At 56.7% G+C, this 14,950-nt stretch overlaps 1 protein-coding gene across 1 annotated transcript in view; it reads right to left on the reverse strand.

Annotated features, from left to right (window-relative positions):
- FBLN2 (fibulin 2) overlaps positions 1 to 14,950 on the reverse strand; it is a 78,207-nt gene that overhangs the window by 52,492 nt on the left and 10,765 nt on the right. Inside the window, exon 2 of the mRNA XM_012664857.1 lies at positions 462 to 1,787. Within this exon, the coding sequence (XP_012520311.1) occupies positions 462 to 1,746 (1,285 nt within the window). The 5' untranslated portion in view covers positions 1,747 to 1,787. The remainder of the gene's footprint in view (positions 1 to 461; positions 1,788 to 14,950) is intronic.

Below are 14,950 nucleotides of genomic sequence, written 5' to 3' on the forward strand. Positions count from 1 at the left end.
TCCCCTCTGCTGCCACCTCAGAGACTCAGAACACAGCCGTGGCCGGAGGCTGTCAGGGTGGATGTGAGCAGGTAGCTGCACCAGGGCCGGGAAGCTCCGAATTTCCTGCCAGGGCACCCGTGGGCCCTGCTGGACTGAACGGGCACCTGGCAGGAGCCCTCCTCAGGGAGCCCGACTCTGATGAGGTGCTGGGACCTCAACCACAACCACAGCCCTACCACGGGCCCAGCACCTTCTATGACAGGAACCCCCACCCACCCCTCCACCCTCACGAGGTGGGCCTGGGAGAAGGTGCTCAGAACCTGCTTGCCCGAGGGCCTGGGCTGGCTCTGCCGGGAGTGGCCCACAGCCACAATGTCTGCTGCCCCAGGCAGCTATGCCGAGACCTGGGACAGCGACCAGACCCCTAAGGCTGCCCTTCCGGGGCCAAGAGCCCCTGGAGAAACCAGGAAAGGTCTTACCTTCAGCGCTGCCTCTGGGGACAGAATGGACAGAGTTGGGGTCTGTGTCCTCCTCTGCCCGGGACTGGGGCAGAACCTGCGGCTGCTTAGGCACCTCCTGGGTGGGTGGGACTCGGGCTGCATCATGCGGCGGCGTGGACAGGATGGTGTGGGTGCTGGGCTTGACCAGGCCCCCGGGAGAGCTAGGTGCGGCCTGCGTCAGGACCAGACCGGCCGTGCCTGACCCTGGCGTGGGTGTGGCTCCCTCCTGCCCAGCACTGCCGGGCATGGCCTGGGCATCTGGGATGAGGTTCTCTTCAGGCCCCACCCTGGCTTCTGCCCTCTCCTCCTGGACAGGGAGACGGGATCCAGCTGGGCCTGCAGTGGGCAGCCCGTCCAGCCCCTTGGGGCCTGCTGCTGCCAGTGGCTCAGTGACAGCCATTTCCTCCCTCTCCTCCTCCGCCTCCTCCTCCTCTTCTTCCTCGCTGTCCTCGGTCACTCTTCTAGCTTTGGTCTGCACAGGGGCTGGGGGACCCAGGGCAGCAGCCGCCGTGGGTCTGGGGAGGGCGGCTGGCCAGGGGGTCGCCTGGATGGTGGACAGCGGCTGACTCCCGCCTCCCAGAGCGGCCGGGGGGCCCCCTGCGCCCACCTGGACCTCGCCTTCACCCCCTAGGGCCGCTGCTGCTTCTGCCTCAGCCACCTCCTGGTCGTAGCTGTAGGGGTCTTCATAGTGTCGCTCGGGGTCACCCTCCTCGGCATCTGAGAAGTTCCCATGGCAACTGGGAAGCTGGTAGCAGATGAGTTCCCCACCAGCGTCAGGGCAGTGGCAGGCCCGGCATGGTGGCAGGTGGACGGTGTGGCCAGCAGCATACTTACGGCCGTTGTGGACACAGCCCACCTGGCCACACTGCGGGCAGCTGTCGGCCGCCACCACGGCCTCAATGCAGTTCGGCGGCAGCTCTGGGCACAGCATGAACTGGCAGCTGATCTTGCCGCCACCGGCGGGGCAGGAGCACTCGGTGCTGCCGAAGTCCACGAAGTAGGACTGGCCAGCAGGCACGCGGCCATGCACAAAGCCACCCTGCAGGCAGTCGTAGTACTGGTAGCCCTCGCAGGCGCAGCCCCGCTGCACGCACGTGGCGCAGCAGGCGCCCGGCTCCAGCACCTCCTCGATGCAGTTCTCCAGCCGCGGGCACTCGACGCCCGTGCAGTCCTGCTGAGGGGCGGCCGCGCCCACGCTGGGGCCTAGCGCCAGGGCCAGGCCCAGGGCCAGCCAGGCTCCTGCAGGCTCCCAGAGCAGCACCATGGTCCAGGCTAGGCCGGGACAGTCCCCTCTTCCGCGAGGCCCTGGGGGAATCAGAAAGGAAGGCTGTCAGCAGCAGGGGTGCACTCCAGCACGCGCACAGGCAGGGCCCGACCTCAGCCACCTCCCTCGTACGCGAGCACATGGTCCACGCACACCGCCAGGCTTGCCCAGACGCACACGGGCCCTGACACATGGGAGAAGATAACACACAGGTGAGTGCGCGGTCGCTCAGTGCCGCAGGTGTTAGCCGAGAGTCGTTGACACGGCCCCCCGTGCGTGCGCACACCGCCACCCAACAATGCCTCTCCCCAACCCCAGCCCCATTCCCAGCCACGCCACAACTGCCGGCTGGCCCGGCCCTCAGACCCAAGGCTCAGCAACGCCCCCTTGAGGCCCCCTCAGGCTGCGAGTCCAGCCCCAGGGGATGCTCCTGCCGCGCTCCTCAGCAGCACCAGCAAACGCGCCTAACATCTTGCCATCCTTGACACCCCCTCAGGTCCCGTCCGTTCTCCCCCGAACAGCTCCCCATTCCCTCCGCCCCTTCCCCACTCTGCCTGACACTGACACTCCACAGCCCACGGCTGCCCCAGCTTCACACTGCAAGGAACGCTCCGGATTCCCGACTCAGCCCGGCAATCGAGGCCCTGCAGGAGCCACCCTGACCTGACCCTCTCATGGGCCCTTGGGCCTGCACACTCCTGAGGTTCTCTTCTTCCCCATCCTGTCATCCTGGACGAGCCACTCAAATGCCATCTTCAGGCCAGCCCTCTCTCCTGCCCCCAGCTCCACCCCTGCCCAAGTCCCCAGTCCCCACAGCCCCAGACAGCGTGCTTCCCAAAGTCACACGCAAGGGTTCCTCCTCTACCAACCACCAGCCACAGGGCAGTGCCAGAGTGACAGCCCCCAGGGCCTGGCATGGCCAGTTGACCAGCACCAACTGAGCAGCTCCTCTAGGAACGGGAGTTTATCAGCCAACGAGACAGGCTTCTGGCCATCCTCCCAGCACTGACACTCGGGGGCAGGGAGGAGGTGGGTAAAACCCAAGAGGAAATCTGCAGGGAACTGACCACCCGGCTGTCATACACGCAGTGAAGAAACAGATGACGGAAGGCAAGGAGATGGGAACAGGACATGACGGGGTGGGGAGAACATATTTTAGAGAGGGTGGTCCAGGAAGGCCTCTCGGAAGAGGTGGCGTTTGAGCTGAGACCTGATGACCTGATCTGGAGGTGAAGCACGTCAGGCAGTGGGAACGGGGGGCAAAGGGCCTGAGGTTGGACTCGCAGGACTCAGGTGAGGAGCAGCAGAGGGCCAGCTCGGCCGAGCTGCAGGCCTGAGCACACGGTGGCGACCGCAGACCAGCCCTGGCATGCCTGGAAGCCCTGGAGCCTGGGATGACTTCATCGGACTCTCTAGTAAAGGACTCACCTGGCTGCTGCGTCAAGACGGGAGCCGGGCAGGGGTGGCAAGAGGCAGTACGGGCATTTATCTTAAAGGCAGCATCAAGAGGGTTTGCCCGCGGGGGGCATGGGGTGGGACAGAAGAGTCCCAGAGCGAGGAGCCAAGGTTCTGCCCAAGTGCCTGGAGGGGCACTGCTGTGTCCCCCAGCGAGGAAGCCTGCCGGTAGAGGACCAGAGGTGGGTGGGCCGCCAGGACCGGCGCCTGTGCCAGGGCCAGGACCAGAGGGGACCAAGAGGGCTGGCAGGCCCCTGCCCTCTTGTCTGAGGAGGGTGGAGGGCTCCGTCAAGCCACTGACATTAGAAGTCACCCTGGAACAATCTGGGCTTTCATCCCAATTAACAAAGTCAGTGGCCCTCGAGATGGTTAAGGGAGGGGCGTGCAAACTGCCAACGCCTGGGGTCCACTCCCTCCAGTGCCTTTCAAGAAAGAAAATCTTTTGCTAGAGACCTAAACTCCGCCCCCCACCCCCTGTTTGCCCTTCTGTTAAACATCCAGGCAGGAGCGGAGAGGAAAAAGGGTCTGCATGAGCTTCTCCCAGGAAGCTTCCTTCCCAGCTGGCCCCGCCCCACCACCCCATCCAGCAAGCCGGTCCCCTAGCTCTGCTAGCCACCTGGTCCCCAGGGTGGCCTGGCCCTTTGACCCCCCTCAGCGACACATTCTGTCCACACCACACGCAGGTGATTCCAAATTTTCGGCTTGCCCATCACCCCCATCCCAGGCCCAGGGTAAGGATAAAGAACATCAGGCCCAGGCCTGACTCTGTGTTCTCATTTGCTGTGCAACCCCAGGCAAATCACCCACCCTCTCTGAGCCTCAACTCTGTATCCACATGGTAAAGAGGTTCTTCCACACCTCAGGTCACGGTAGGAGCCCACGGGCATTATCTAGCCCACATGTGCATTCTGTATGGCCCACACAGTGGTTTTTAGTTTTCAATTGGTTACCAGCATTCACAAATTAGAAACGTTCACATGAAAATTCAGGTTTCCAACTTCTCTGTAAAACTGCTAAACTCTGGCCACCCTGAGATGTCACATGGGGTTTGGGGTCCTGTTTTCCCCACAGTCTGGGGCACCCCTGTATGCAGCTCAGCCTCCCTAGTGCAGTCTAAAGATTGCTCGGCCAGGAGGGGAAAGGACTGTCTGGGATGTGTCCAGAGGAGGTGGCCCAGGTGGGGGTGGGGGGGCCGGGACCCTTAGGGTGGCTAACCTGGACACTCACTATCCTCACATCTCCACAACTGCTCTGGATGGGGTGTGTATGTGTATGGGGGGAAGGGGGCTAGAGAAGATGGCAGATCTCAGTTCCACATGGAGAAAGCTTTCTCCAGGTCTGGGATGGACCAGGCTGTGGGGAGGAAGGGGTGAGCTCCCTGTCCCCGGAGATAAGCAAAAAGAATTGAGAAACACTCATATGAGTGATAAATAAGAGAGCACAATGTCTGTGTTGCTGGGTCACAGATTCAAACATGCTCCTCCTGGAGGCTCCAACTGTGATTTCCCACAGCCCCACAGTAAGTAGCCTCCTGAGTGTCCGCTTCTTCAGACAGCATCCCACCCCACCAATTCGAGAAGAGCCACTCGGGGAGGGCGTGGGGAAGGTGGCCTGCCTCCCTGTTGTGGGGAGCCCCAGCAGCCAGATCTTGGCCGGCAAACTAAGCCCCTGTGACAGGCTGCTCAGGGCCTGCCGGGCTGGCTCACGAGGCGCTGGCCAGCCCTCCAAGGCGGGGACTTACTGGGAACCAATGAGATGAGATGCAAAGTAAAACCACCACGGGCTCTCCCCCATGCCCCTTAGAAAGGCGAACGTTAGAATGATGCTGTTATTATGGTGCCACTGGCCTCAGTGTCGCCTAGGCAGCCACTCTAGAGGGAGGCATACACGTGATCAAGCACAGATGCTCCATGACCGGCGGTTCAGATGCCCAGTGCACTACTCAGGGAGATCTGTACCAGGTCCGCACGGCCCATGGTGGTCACCGGGCCACTGACTGGGCTAGGAAGGGCGGGCAGGTGGCGGCCACAGTGCCAGTTCCTGTCAAGCTGCCTGTTCCCAGACACGCAGCCTGCCCTTCTCCACCTTGCTCCATCCCGCAGCTGTCCTCAGGCTGCACCCTGACTTCCAGGCCCTCCAGCCTCCTGTGGGTCTGACCAGTGGGAGCCCTGACAGAGAGAGAGAAACTCGGTGTTCGTTCCCTCCTGGCAGAGGCCTGCGGACACTGTCCCCTCCCCAACAGCCACAGCCCCTCCCCCTGGGCCAGGGCCCTGGCTGGACTCTCACAGCCGCCCCCCCCCAACCCCTTCAGGCCCCCCTGGTAAGGGCTCCCCGCCAGTGCCACTCCCGAGAGCTGCCCCAGCCGGGGAGTTTCCCTGACCCTGCCCACACCTCCCCGCTGTGTTTATTAAATGTCCTCAGGGAACAACATGAGGGACCCTCACAGACACACCCCGGTGGAGAACCCCAGCACTGGGAGCCAACGAGTCAGCGTACCCTCAAAATGGAACGCTCGGTGGAAAAGGCAGGAAACCGAACAAGACACACAGCCCAGTGCCGTTCGTGTGCAGCACAAACGCACGCGCCCGAGGCAAGAGGCACACCTGGCAAGACACGGGCCAGTAAGCAGGTGTCCCCTGGACAGACGAGGCGTTGCCCGGAGGGGGAAGGGCACGAGAGGAACAAAAAGCAAAGGGAATAAGTAAATCAATAAAATAAAAGCAGGAGCCTGCAGAGACCAATAGTGTGTTACGAGGTGAGGACTGTAATTAACTCAACTCTTGGCTCCTGAGGTCTAGCTGGAAAAAAACAAAAAGAATCCTGGGTGCCAACTGGGCCCCTCTACAAACTGGGAACCCAGCAGCCCGGCCCCACCGGGACCAGGCAGGGGGTGGGGCATGGCTGCCTGGCCAATCCCGAGGCTCATCGCCCTCCTCGCTGCCATTGGTTTGGGAGTGAGCATGTGACCGACTCTAACCAATGAGACTCAGGCCATGGCCGCTATGCTGGGAGGCTGGCAGAAGGGAGACCACGGTCTCTGAGAGCCCTGGGCCACCAGGTGAGATGCCTGACCGCCCCGCCCTCGACGCCTTCCTGCCACGGCCAGCGTGGGAAGCTGTTCCGAGGCCCCCATCAGCCCAGAGCCCGGGTGATAACACCAACGGCTCCAGCTGACACCACGTGGGGCAAAAAAAAGGCCCTGCCAAGCGGAGCGTCAGCTCCAGAGCACGGTACGCGGCTGCCACCGTCTTCAGCCGCCAGTGCTGGGTGGCTGGTTGTGCAGCAGTAGGTGGCCCGAACCACGGGCCTCTAAAGTCCGCGCTTCAAAGCAGGCAGAGCCAGAGGTGGGACATTCTCCAGGACCAACGGCCCCGCCTCTTAAGCGCTAGGAAATGGCTCCCATGAAAAGAGGCCCAAGATAGACCCACCGAGTGCGTGTGGGATCCTTGACCAGACCCTGGCGTGGGCGTCCAGCAGAGACAGACAGATGGGGGCGGGAGAGCAGCTCTGAGGATGGACCGAGTGTCAGACACTATCAAGAACAGCGCGGTGGCTCACGCCTGTAATCCTAGCTCTCTGGGAGGCCGAGGCGGGCTGATTGTTTGAGCTCAGGAGTTCGAGACCAGCCTGAGCAAGAGGGAGACCCCCGTCTCTACTAAAAATAGAAAAAATTAGCCGGGCATGGTGGCGCATGCCTGTAGTCCCAGCTACCTGGGGGGCCGAGGCAGGAGGATCGCTTTAGCCCAGAAGTTTGAGGTTGCAGTGAGCTACAATGACGCCACGGCACTCTACCTGGGATGACAGAGCAAGACTGTGTTCTGGGAGGGGTGATGGCTGGCAAACGCTGGCATTTTGAAAAAGATGAACGCTTTACAAAACATTGTGACTGTAATGTGCTCTAATGTATTTCAGCATGAAAAACGGTCACAAGCAATATGGGCAAATGTTAACAGCTGCTAAATCGAGGGGAAGTGTGGCTGGGGGCGCCTTTCACCATCCTCTCCATTTCGGTTGGCCATTCTTCATAGGAAGAGGCACAAAGACAATGGGCATTTGGGTGAGAATGAAGGTCAAGCCACCATGAAGTGTCAGTCAGCACAGAGCATCAGGGAGCTTGTCCAGCCCTGTGGGTGAGGCTTTGACACCTGAGTGAAGAAATGGGAGTAGGCTCACAATAGGACTGGAGGCAAGTCAAGGTCACTCACCTGGGCTGTCACTCACAGCTTTGGTCCCTGCTGTGGGCATCAGGTGTCACACCCAGGGTTACTTTCTCAGGGCCATAACTGAACACGGACAGGGTAGGAGGGAGGCACACTCAGCAAGGGTCTCTTCCCAGGGAGCGACCTGTAGCTCAGTGTGCAGTGTCAGCCCCTGGAGACATACGCCCACTCCCCACAGGGCACCTGGGGGCCGGCAGGATGGGGAGGGAGGTCTCTGGCCTATCAGAGCCAGAAGGGCTTCCGGGTGTTGCTCAGACCACAGCCGCCCTACCTCGCCTGGCCACAAGCCTTTCACTGTGCCGTCCTCACCACTCCCCACCTCCCACAAGACGCAAACACACGTCCCTACACTAAGGTGATGCCACCCCCCTTGGTAAAGTAACCTTCACGTTCATCACAGCAGGCTCCAGATGGAAATTCTCTGGGTTGGCAAGGATGCGAGAAGGACAGGGCTGCCTGGGGGGCATCCCCAGTGGTGCCATTGTCGAACATGGGATCCTGCCACAGTGGAAGCACAGACCACATTGTATGACATCAGATCAAGGAGAAAAGTTCTTCCCTCCTCCAGTCTCTGATCCTTCTGATTGCCAGATCTAGCAAATACAAATACAGGACTTGCAGTTACACTGGCATTTCAGATAAACCACAAATAATTGTTTAGTATTTAAGTATGTGCTGTGCAATATTTGGGACATACTTATTGTTTATCTGAAATTCCAATTTAACTGGGTAGCCTACATTTGATTAGGCAACTCTAGACAATAAAAAAGTCCCAGGTTGGCCTGGTATGGCCTGAAAACTTTTAAAATATTTGCACGGGGTCTCTCTTTTAATCAATAGGCAGCTACATCAAAACACTGGAACTCGCAAACAGCTGGGGATGATGGCAGGGAAATGAACATGCAAGACGCTCATAGACATGCAGTGGCCATGACATGTGTAATCAGTACCACCTGGCCCACCGGCTCCACCCAGATGGCTGCCCCCAGACCCCAAGTCCAACCAGAGGACAGGCACAAACCAGCACTGTGTCTGCGGGGCCCACGTGGTACTTTTTAGATTAGCTGCCAATATTATTAATTTATAATTGACTTAATATTATAACATTTAATACGAGAACACTGGCACCGATGCTGGGGGGCCGGGCAGGAGGGCTTCCCTGTTCTAACCGGGATACACACTCACTCCCCAGTGGCTCACTTGGGCTCACTCGGTCCTCTCTACCAGGCCTGGACTCTCCAAGACCCTGCACTTCTCTTGCCCACACACAATGGAGAAAGGCCCAGGTGAGGTGGGAGTTCCTGCTCCCCTCTGCCCCAGGGTCACCTCCCAGAAAGCCTGGTTTCCTGGGTTGGGACTTGCCTGTTCTGTATGTGTGGGACGCTGGGAATGTTCACCGCCTTCCAAGGAGACTGCTCCTAGCCACATGGTCTGTCAGCCTCAGAATCTTACATGACACACCATGGTAGGAGGAACGAGTGAGCTGCACACTGTCTTAGATTGGGCTCTCCAGAAGCAGAAGCCACGGTGGGGATGCTTGTGTGCCCAGTTTACTGGGGGAGGGCTCTCAGGAGAAGGGCAGAGGGAAGCAGGCAGATGAGGAGAGAGCCGGGCAAAGCTTAGTCTCCGCTGGAGTCCAGCACCAGCCTGACCCACAGGAGCCCTGCAGTGTGAGGGGCACCCCGGGGCTCACCTAATTCGTGGGCACATCAGTCACTGGCCAAAGACCATGGAGAGTTTCCTTCCAGGCATCTCAGGGGAGGTGACACCTGCCAGCCAAGGGCACGTGGCTGGAGAAGGCACAGGTGAGAGCCATCAGCAGCCAGCACCTGCAGCAGCCGCGGGAGACGTGTACTTTCAGGTGAGAGAGGCCTAGACAGGGCGCCAGCAGTGGCACGGAGGCTCCAGCACACACAGACACGCAGACACACCAAGCAAGAGCAGGTGGGACAGCCTGGTCCTGGAAACTGTCCTGAATCCTACCTTCAATTTATAATTTAGCCTGGGCTCACTCAGGGCCCAGAAAAGTAAGACAGTAATTTATCAAAAATAATATCTGCATACCCATGTTCACTGCAGCATTATTTATGACAGACATAAGGCGAAAGCAACCCAAGTGTCCATCGACGGACAGATGGATGGATAAGCAAAGGCGGTCCACCCATACAATCAAATATCATCGGCCTTAAAAAGAAGGAAATTCTGATGCTACAATATGGATGAACCTTGAGGACATTATCCCAAGTCATATAAGCGAGTCACAAAGGGACAGATACTATATGATTCCACTTATATGAGAATTTACCATTGGTAAATTGTATGTTATGTATATTTTACCAAAATAAAAAATAACAATCACATATGTGGACTGTGGAGCAAAAATGAATAATCAAAGAGCAGGGAGAGGAAAGAGAAGAAAGAACTACACTGAAGACCTGACAGGAAATAAGGGCTGCTCCTGAGACCTACCCTTAAGTAAGCTTCCTGGCAGCCACAGCCAAAAGGGAAATTAGAGGGTGACCTGGTACTCCTTGCTGATAAGAGGAAGTCATCTAGTTCACTGGGAAAAATACACTTGTTCTTGGCACCAAACATGAGTAGGATTTTAGCTGTTGATCAGGTTCATATTTAACTATCATTTCCTTAGTGCCGACACAATGCCAAACACTGGACTGTGAGTTTCCAGAGATGTTTATTTTATTTAACCATGTTTATGAGGAAACCAAGGCCCAGACAGGGTAAATGATCTGTCCAAGGTCACATAACTAATAAAGGTGGCACAGGAATCTGAACCCAGGTCTCTCTGGCCAGAGAGTAGGGCCAGAGTCCTTCAGTCTGCAGCTGTTCATTAAGCCCCTGCTACCTGCCAGCTCATTACAGGTGCTGGGATGCGTTGGGGAATAAGACCAACGAAAAGTCCTACCCTCAAGCGGCCAACAGTCCAGTGGAGGGAACAGATAACAGACAAATAAATAAGATAATCTGGGCATTGTGACAGAGACTGGGCACTCCTTCAGCAAGAGTGGTCAGAGCAGGCCTAGGAGGTGACATTGCAGCCAAGACCTGCTTAGTAAAAACGTGGTGGCTCCACAAAGATCTAGGGAATGGCCTCCTAGGCAGCACTAGCAGTGTGTGCAAAGGTCCTGAGGCAGGAAACAGCTTGACGAGTCTTCCTGGCTGGCAGGCAGGAAACAAGAAAAGAGCCGTAGGGGGGAAGTAAGCAGGGAGAGGAGGAGTGGTGGGGCAGGGGTGTGAACATCCAGGAAGGAGAAGCCGAGGGGTGGGAAGATCAATCAGTCACCTACACCTAGTGCCCGGGGACCTCGGCAAAGCATCGGGTACAGTTAGTAGACACTGTTCCAATAGGGTGGTGGGGCCACCGTTAGCCCCCAGCACACTGGGAATTCATTAGGGACTGTAGAGATTCCAGGCATACAAAGTACAAAACTGGGTAAAACCTAAACCACATCATTTAGGGACTGCAAATGGAGGAGGCAGAAGCAGGAAGGCGAGCCGGAGCGGAGCGGTCACCGGCAGTCAAGCGGTGGGTGGCGGGGCAGGGAGCATGAGGAGCCACGGGCACTGCGGCGGCTGGCAGCGAGGGCTCCGGCTCACCAGGCGGTGGTTACCCGAGGGTTCGCTCTGCCACCGTACGCTCACTTTTAGGTACTTTTTTGTATGTGGGCTTTTTCCCCATCGAAAAGACTTTTTAAAGAAAAGAAAAAAGAGCCATTGCACTAGTCTAGAAAAAAGGAAATAAAAGCCAGAGAGGACGCTGGCAGGAGAAATGGAAAGGAGGGAAGGGATGTGAAGGTTACCGGGTATCAAAAGCGAAGTGATCACGTGTGGCTTCCATCTCGAAAGCCACACTTCCCTTCGTCCCCTTGCGGGCAAACCCCTGATAATCGATGGCTCAATGGGGAAGGCCACGGGCCGGGGGCGGGGCGTGAGATCCAGAGCAAACCCGGATGCAAATGCCGACCAGACGAGCCGTGGGCCCCGGCTGGGACTTGGGGTGCTGGGAGCCCCATGTTCCTCACATGCTCCCTGGCCACGGGGCTCTCCTTCAATGGAGTGAGCTCATGAGAACACTGGGGAAATAATCCTTCAAGTGGAACAGCCAGGTTTTTGTCCCCTCCCTTCCCTCTCCTCCATAAAAAAGGAGAAAAAGAAAGAAATGAATAAAAAGCTCCTTAAATTTTGGGTGCGAGCTGACCCTACATATGTAATCACTAATCTTATTACCAATGTAAGCAGGTGAAAAATTACAAAGATTAATGTCCGTGACTTTTAATCAACCTTTAAGAAAAGAAAATGTTGCTTTTGGAACCGGAGGGAGCTGATATTTTCCTTCCCCACAAGTCGCTACTCTGCAAAGAGGAAACCCTCCCAGGGCGGGAACGAAAAGAAATGGGCCTGCCCACAGCCAAGGCTGAGCTCACCACCCGCCCCACCTGGCTCTGCATGCCCTCCACCGGCCTGGCACCCTTCCCCCACGCCCCAGCTCCCACCCGCCCGTGAGGTCCCCAGGTATCCTCACGTGGCTGGCCCACGGTCCTGCTCTCAGGGACTTCCCATCCAATCACCTCTCACCCCTGTTCAAAATCCTGAATGTCTCCATATCAGCCCTGGCCCCTTTGAGATTCTGAGAAAAGCTATGGATAATCCGTTCCCACCTCCACAAAAAGAAGGAAAATATAAACACAGCTATGTAGTGGTCTTCAGATGGTTTCTGACCACCTAGCACATATTCACCCCTTTCCAAGAACATCCCGGGATTCATTCTGTGGCCCGCCCCACCCTACTGTCTCTCCAATCAGCACTTCCCATTCCCCCTGCAATAGTGCCTGACTCAGGATGGACACCAGACCAGTCAGAGCGCAGGAGACCCAATTCAAGTGAGATATCGGGCAAATGGCCTCTCTCTTTCCCACTGTATTAGACATAAGATGATTTAACATCAAGGGTCCCTGAAGCCATCTTATCATCAGGGGGAGACTGTCCGAGGCTGGAGCCAACTCATAAAACTCAAAAAAGCCAAGAGATGGAAGAAAGAGAAAAAAGGTCACAGTGATAGCTGCTGGGCACCTGGATACAGCCATGCCTGAAACTAACAAAAAGCTTAACTTTGCAATGACATGAACCCATTTTGCTTTAGCTAACTTGGACCAGGATTTCTGTCACTTGCAACCAAGAGCCTTAACAGACATATGGGCAGACCTAAAACTGTTATGTTAGGGGTCTCAGTCTCCCCGGGGCTCACTCATGGACCCCGGCTAAAGACCTGTGGCCCAAGGATAAACTGAAGACTCCCACAGGTGGCACTCAAAGCCCTTCACCATCTAGTCCCCCCTATCTTTCTTAACTCAGCTTCCTCTGCTCCCCTCCACACAACCAATTCCTGCTAAACTGGAAGACTTTCTCTGGTTCCCAACCCCTCGTCTTTGCTCTTGTCATTACCCCAACCCCGGATGCCCTCGCTCCTGCAACTCTCCTGAAACTCTGCACACCCAAATTCCATCCCCTACTTCAATGCCAAACCCAAGGACAGATGAATGGGTAGGTGAATGAATGGGTGGGTGGGTGGGTGGATGGACGGATAAGGCAAATGGGTGGATAGGTAGATGGAGGATGGATGGGTAGGTGGGTGGGCAGGTGAATGGATAGATGAGTAAGTACACGGATGGATGCATGGATGGATGGATGGATGGATGGATCATCGAATGGTTAGAAGGGTGGGTGAGTGGATGAGTGGGTGAGCCTGTGGACAGGTGGGTGAGTAGAGAGGGCTAGATTAATTAATCTACATGGCCCCAGCACAGGGCTGGCACAGAGCATGGGATGGGTTATGAGTGTGAGTGCCACGAACACTCACCCCAGGAAGGGCCTTCAGAAATGGAGAAAGCTTGCCTGAGGTCACCTGGCAAGTCACTGGCTAAGCTGGGAGCTTCACACTGTAACAACCAAGGTGCATGTCCCCCTTCGCACAGAAGCACTTTTAACTCCTGTGTCCTCCTTTAGCCTCACAAAGGCCTGAGATCCCAGATGCGGGAGTGGGTGCAGGCAAGGGACAGGCTAAAGACACCAGGAGACACAGAGACAAGGATAGATACCCATTAGGAAGAGAATGAGAGCAAGACAGAGACAGAGACAGAGATGAAGAGAAGCACAGACTGGAAGCCAAGCAGACAGACACAGGCAGACGGGCGATGGAGACAGGCAGATGGGGCTGTCTGCAGCATCTGGAAGGAGGCACCAGCCAGGGGAGCGGGCGGCCCAGCCTCTCCACGACTCCCTCGGGTCCTTGCCATGCCCAATTTATTTGCACAGTCCTGAAATGTAGGAATTTCCCGGGGCTGCCAACGAGGCGGCCGGCGTGCAACAAACAGCACAGTCTGGCCCAGTCTGGGTATAACCATCGGGCCCCAGAGCCTTGGAGGCTCCCCCAGAGCAATCAGCTGCCACTGTCAAAGCAAACAGGGAACAGTGAAGAGGACCATGCTCTGGACTCCAGAAATCGGAGCTCAAATTTGAACCCAGCTCTCCCCGAAGGTCGCTGGGCAATGCAGAGCATGTGACCCTCGGAGTGGCAATGCTTTCATCTGTAAAATGGGCCTAACCGCAGCGGCCTCTTACCAACACTGGGAGGACTCAGGAGATGGCATAAAGACTTAGCACTGTCCCTGGCAAACTACAGTCACTCGATAAATGTTTCATGTGAAAAAAAATTATTGGCTCCAGCTACTCTAAACCTCTCTCAGCTCCTTGTATCTGCCCATTCCTTTGCAAAGGCTGTTCCCTCTGCCAGGCATACCTTTCTTCCCCTTAGCCAACTCCTATTCAGCCCCTAAAGACCCAGCTCAGGCCGGGAGCGGTGGCTCACGCCTGTAATCCTAGCTCTCTGGGAGGCCGAGGCGGGTGGATTGTTTGAGCTCAGGAGTTCGAAACCAGCCTGAGCAAGAGCGAGACCCAGTCTCTACTAAAAATAGAAAGAAATTAATTGTGGACAATTAAAAAAAATATATATAGAAAAAAAATTAGCCAGGCATGGTGGCACGTGCCTGTAGTCGTCCCAGCTACTCGGGAGGCTGAGGCAGAAGGATCGCTTGAGCCCAGGAGTATGAGGTTGCTGTGAGCTAGGCTGACGCCACAGCACTCTAGCCCGGGCAACACAGTGAGACTCTGTCTCAAAAAAAAAAAAAAAAGACCCGGCTCAATATCCGCTCCTCTGGGAAACCCTTCCTCAGAGGTCACCACTACCTCTCTATGACCTCCTTCACTGTGTGCACGCAGTTCCCGCATCTTCAGGGTTTCCAGACAAGGAGAGTGGAAAAAATGAGAGGTTCAGAGCAAATCCTCGGAGACTGACAGACTGCCCACGTCCACACTGCTCAGGTAAGTGGGGCTGGGCTGGCGGTCAGGACCCGCAGCCTCCACGCCTTTCCTGCGACTCCGTATTTTAACACGAACCATCCCAGACGGTGAGTAGCTGCCGTTACTCCTACAAGAACATCCTCACACTCCGTCTG

Source organism: Propithecus coquereli, unplaced genomic scaffold, assembly GCF_000956105.1.
Source record: "Propithecus coquereli isolate 6110/MARCELLA unplaced genomic scaffold, Pcoq_1.0 Scaffold926, whole genome shotgun sequence".
Classification (NCBI taxonomy): domain Eukaryota; kingdom Metazoa; phylum Chordata; class Mammalia; order Primates; family Indriidae; genus Propithecus; species Propithecus coquereli.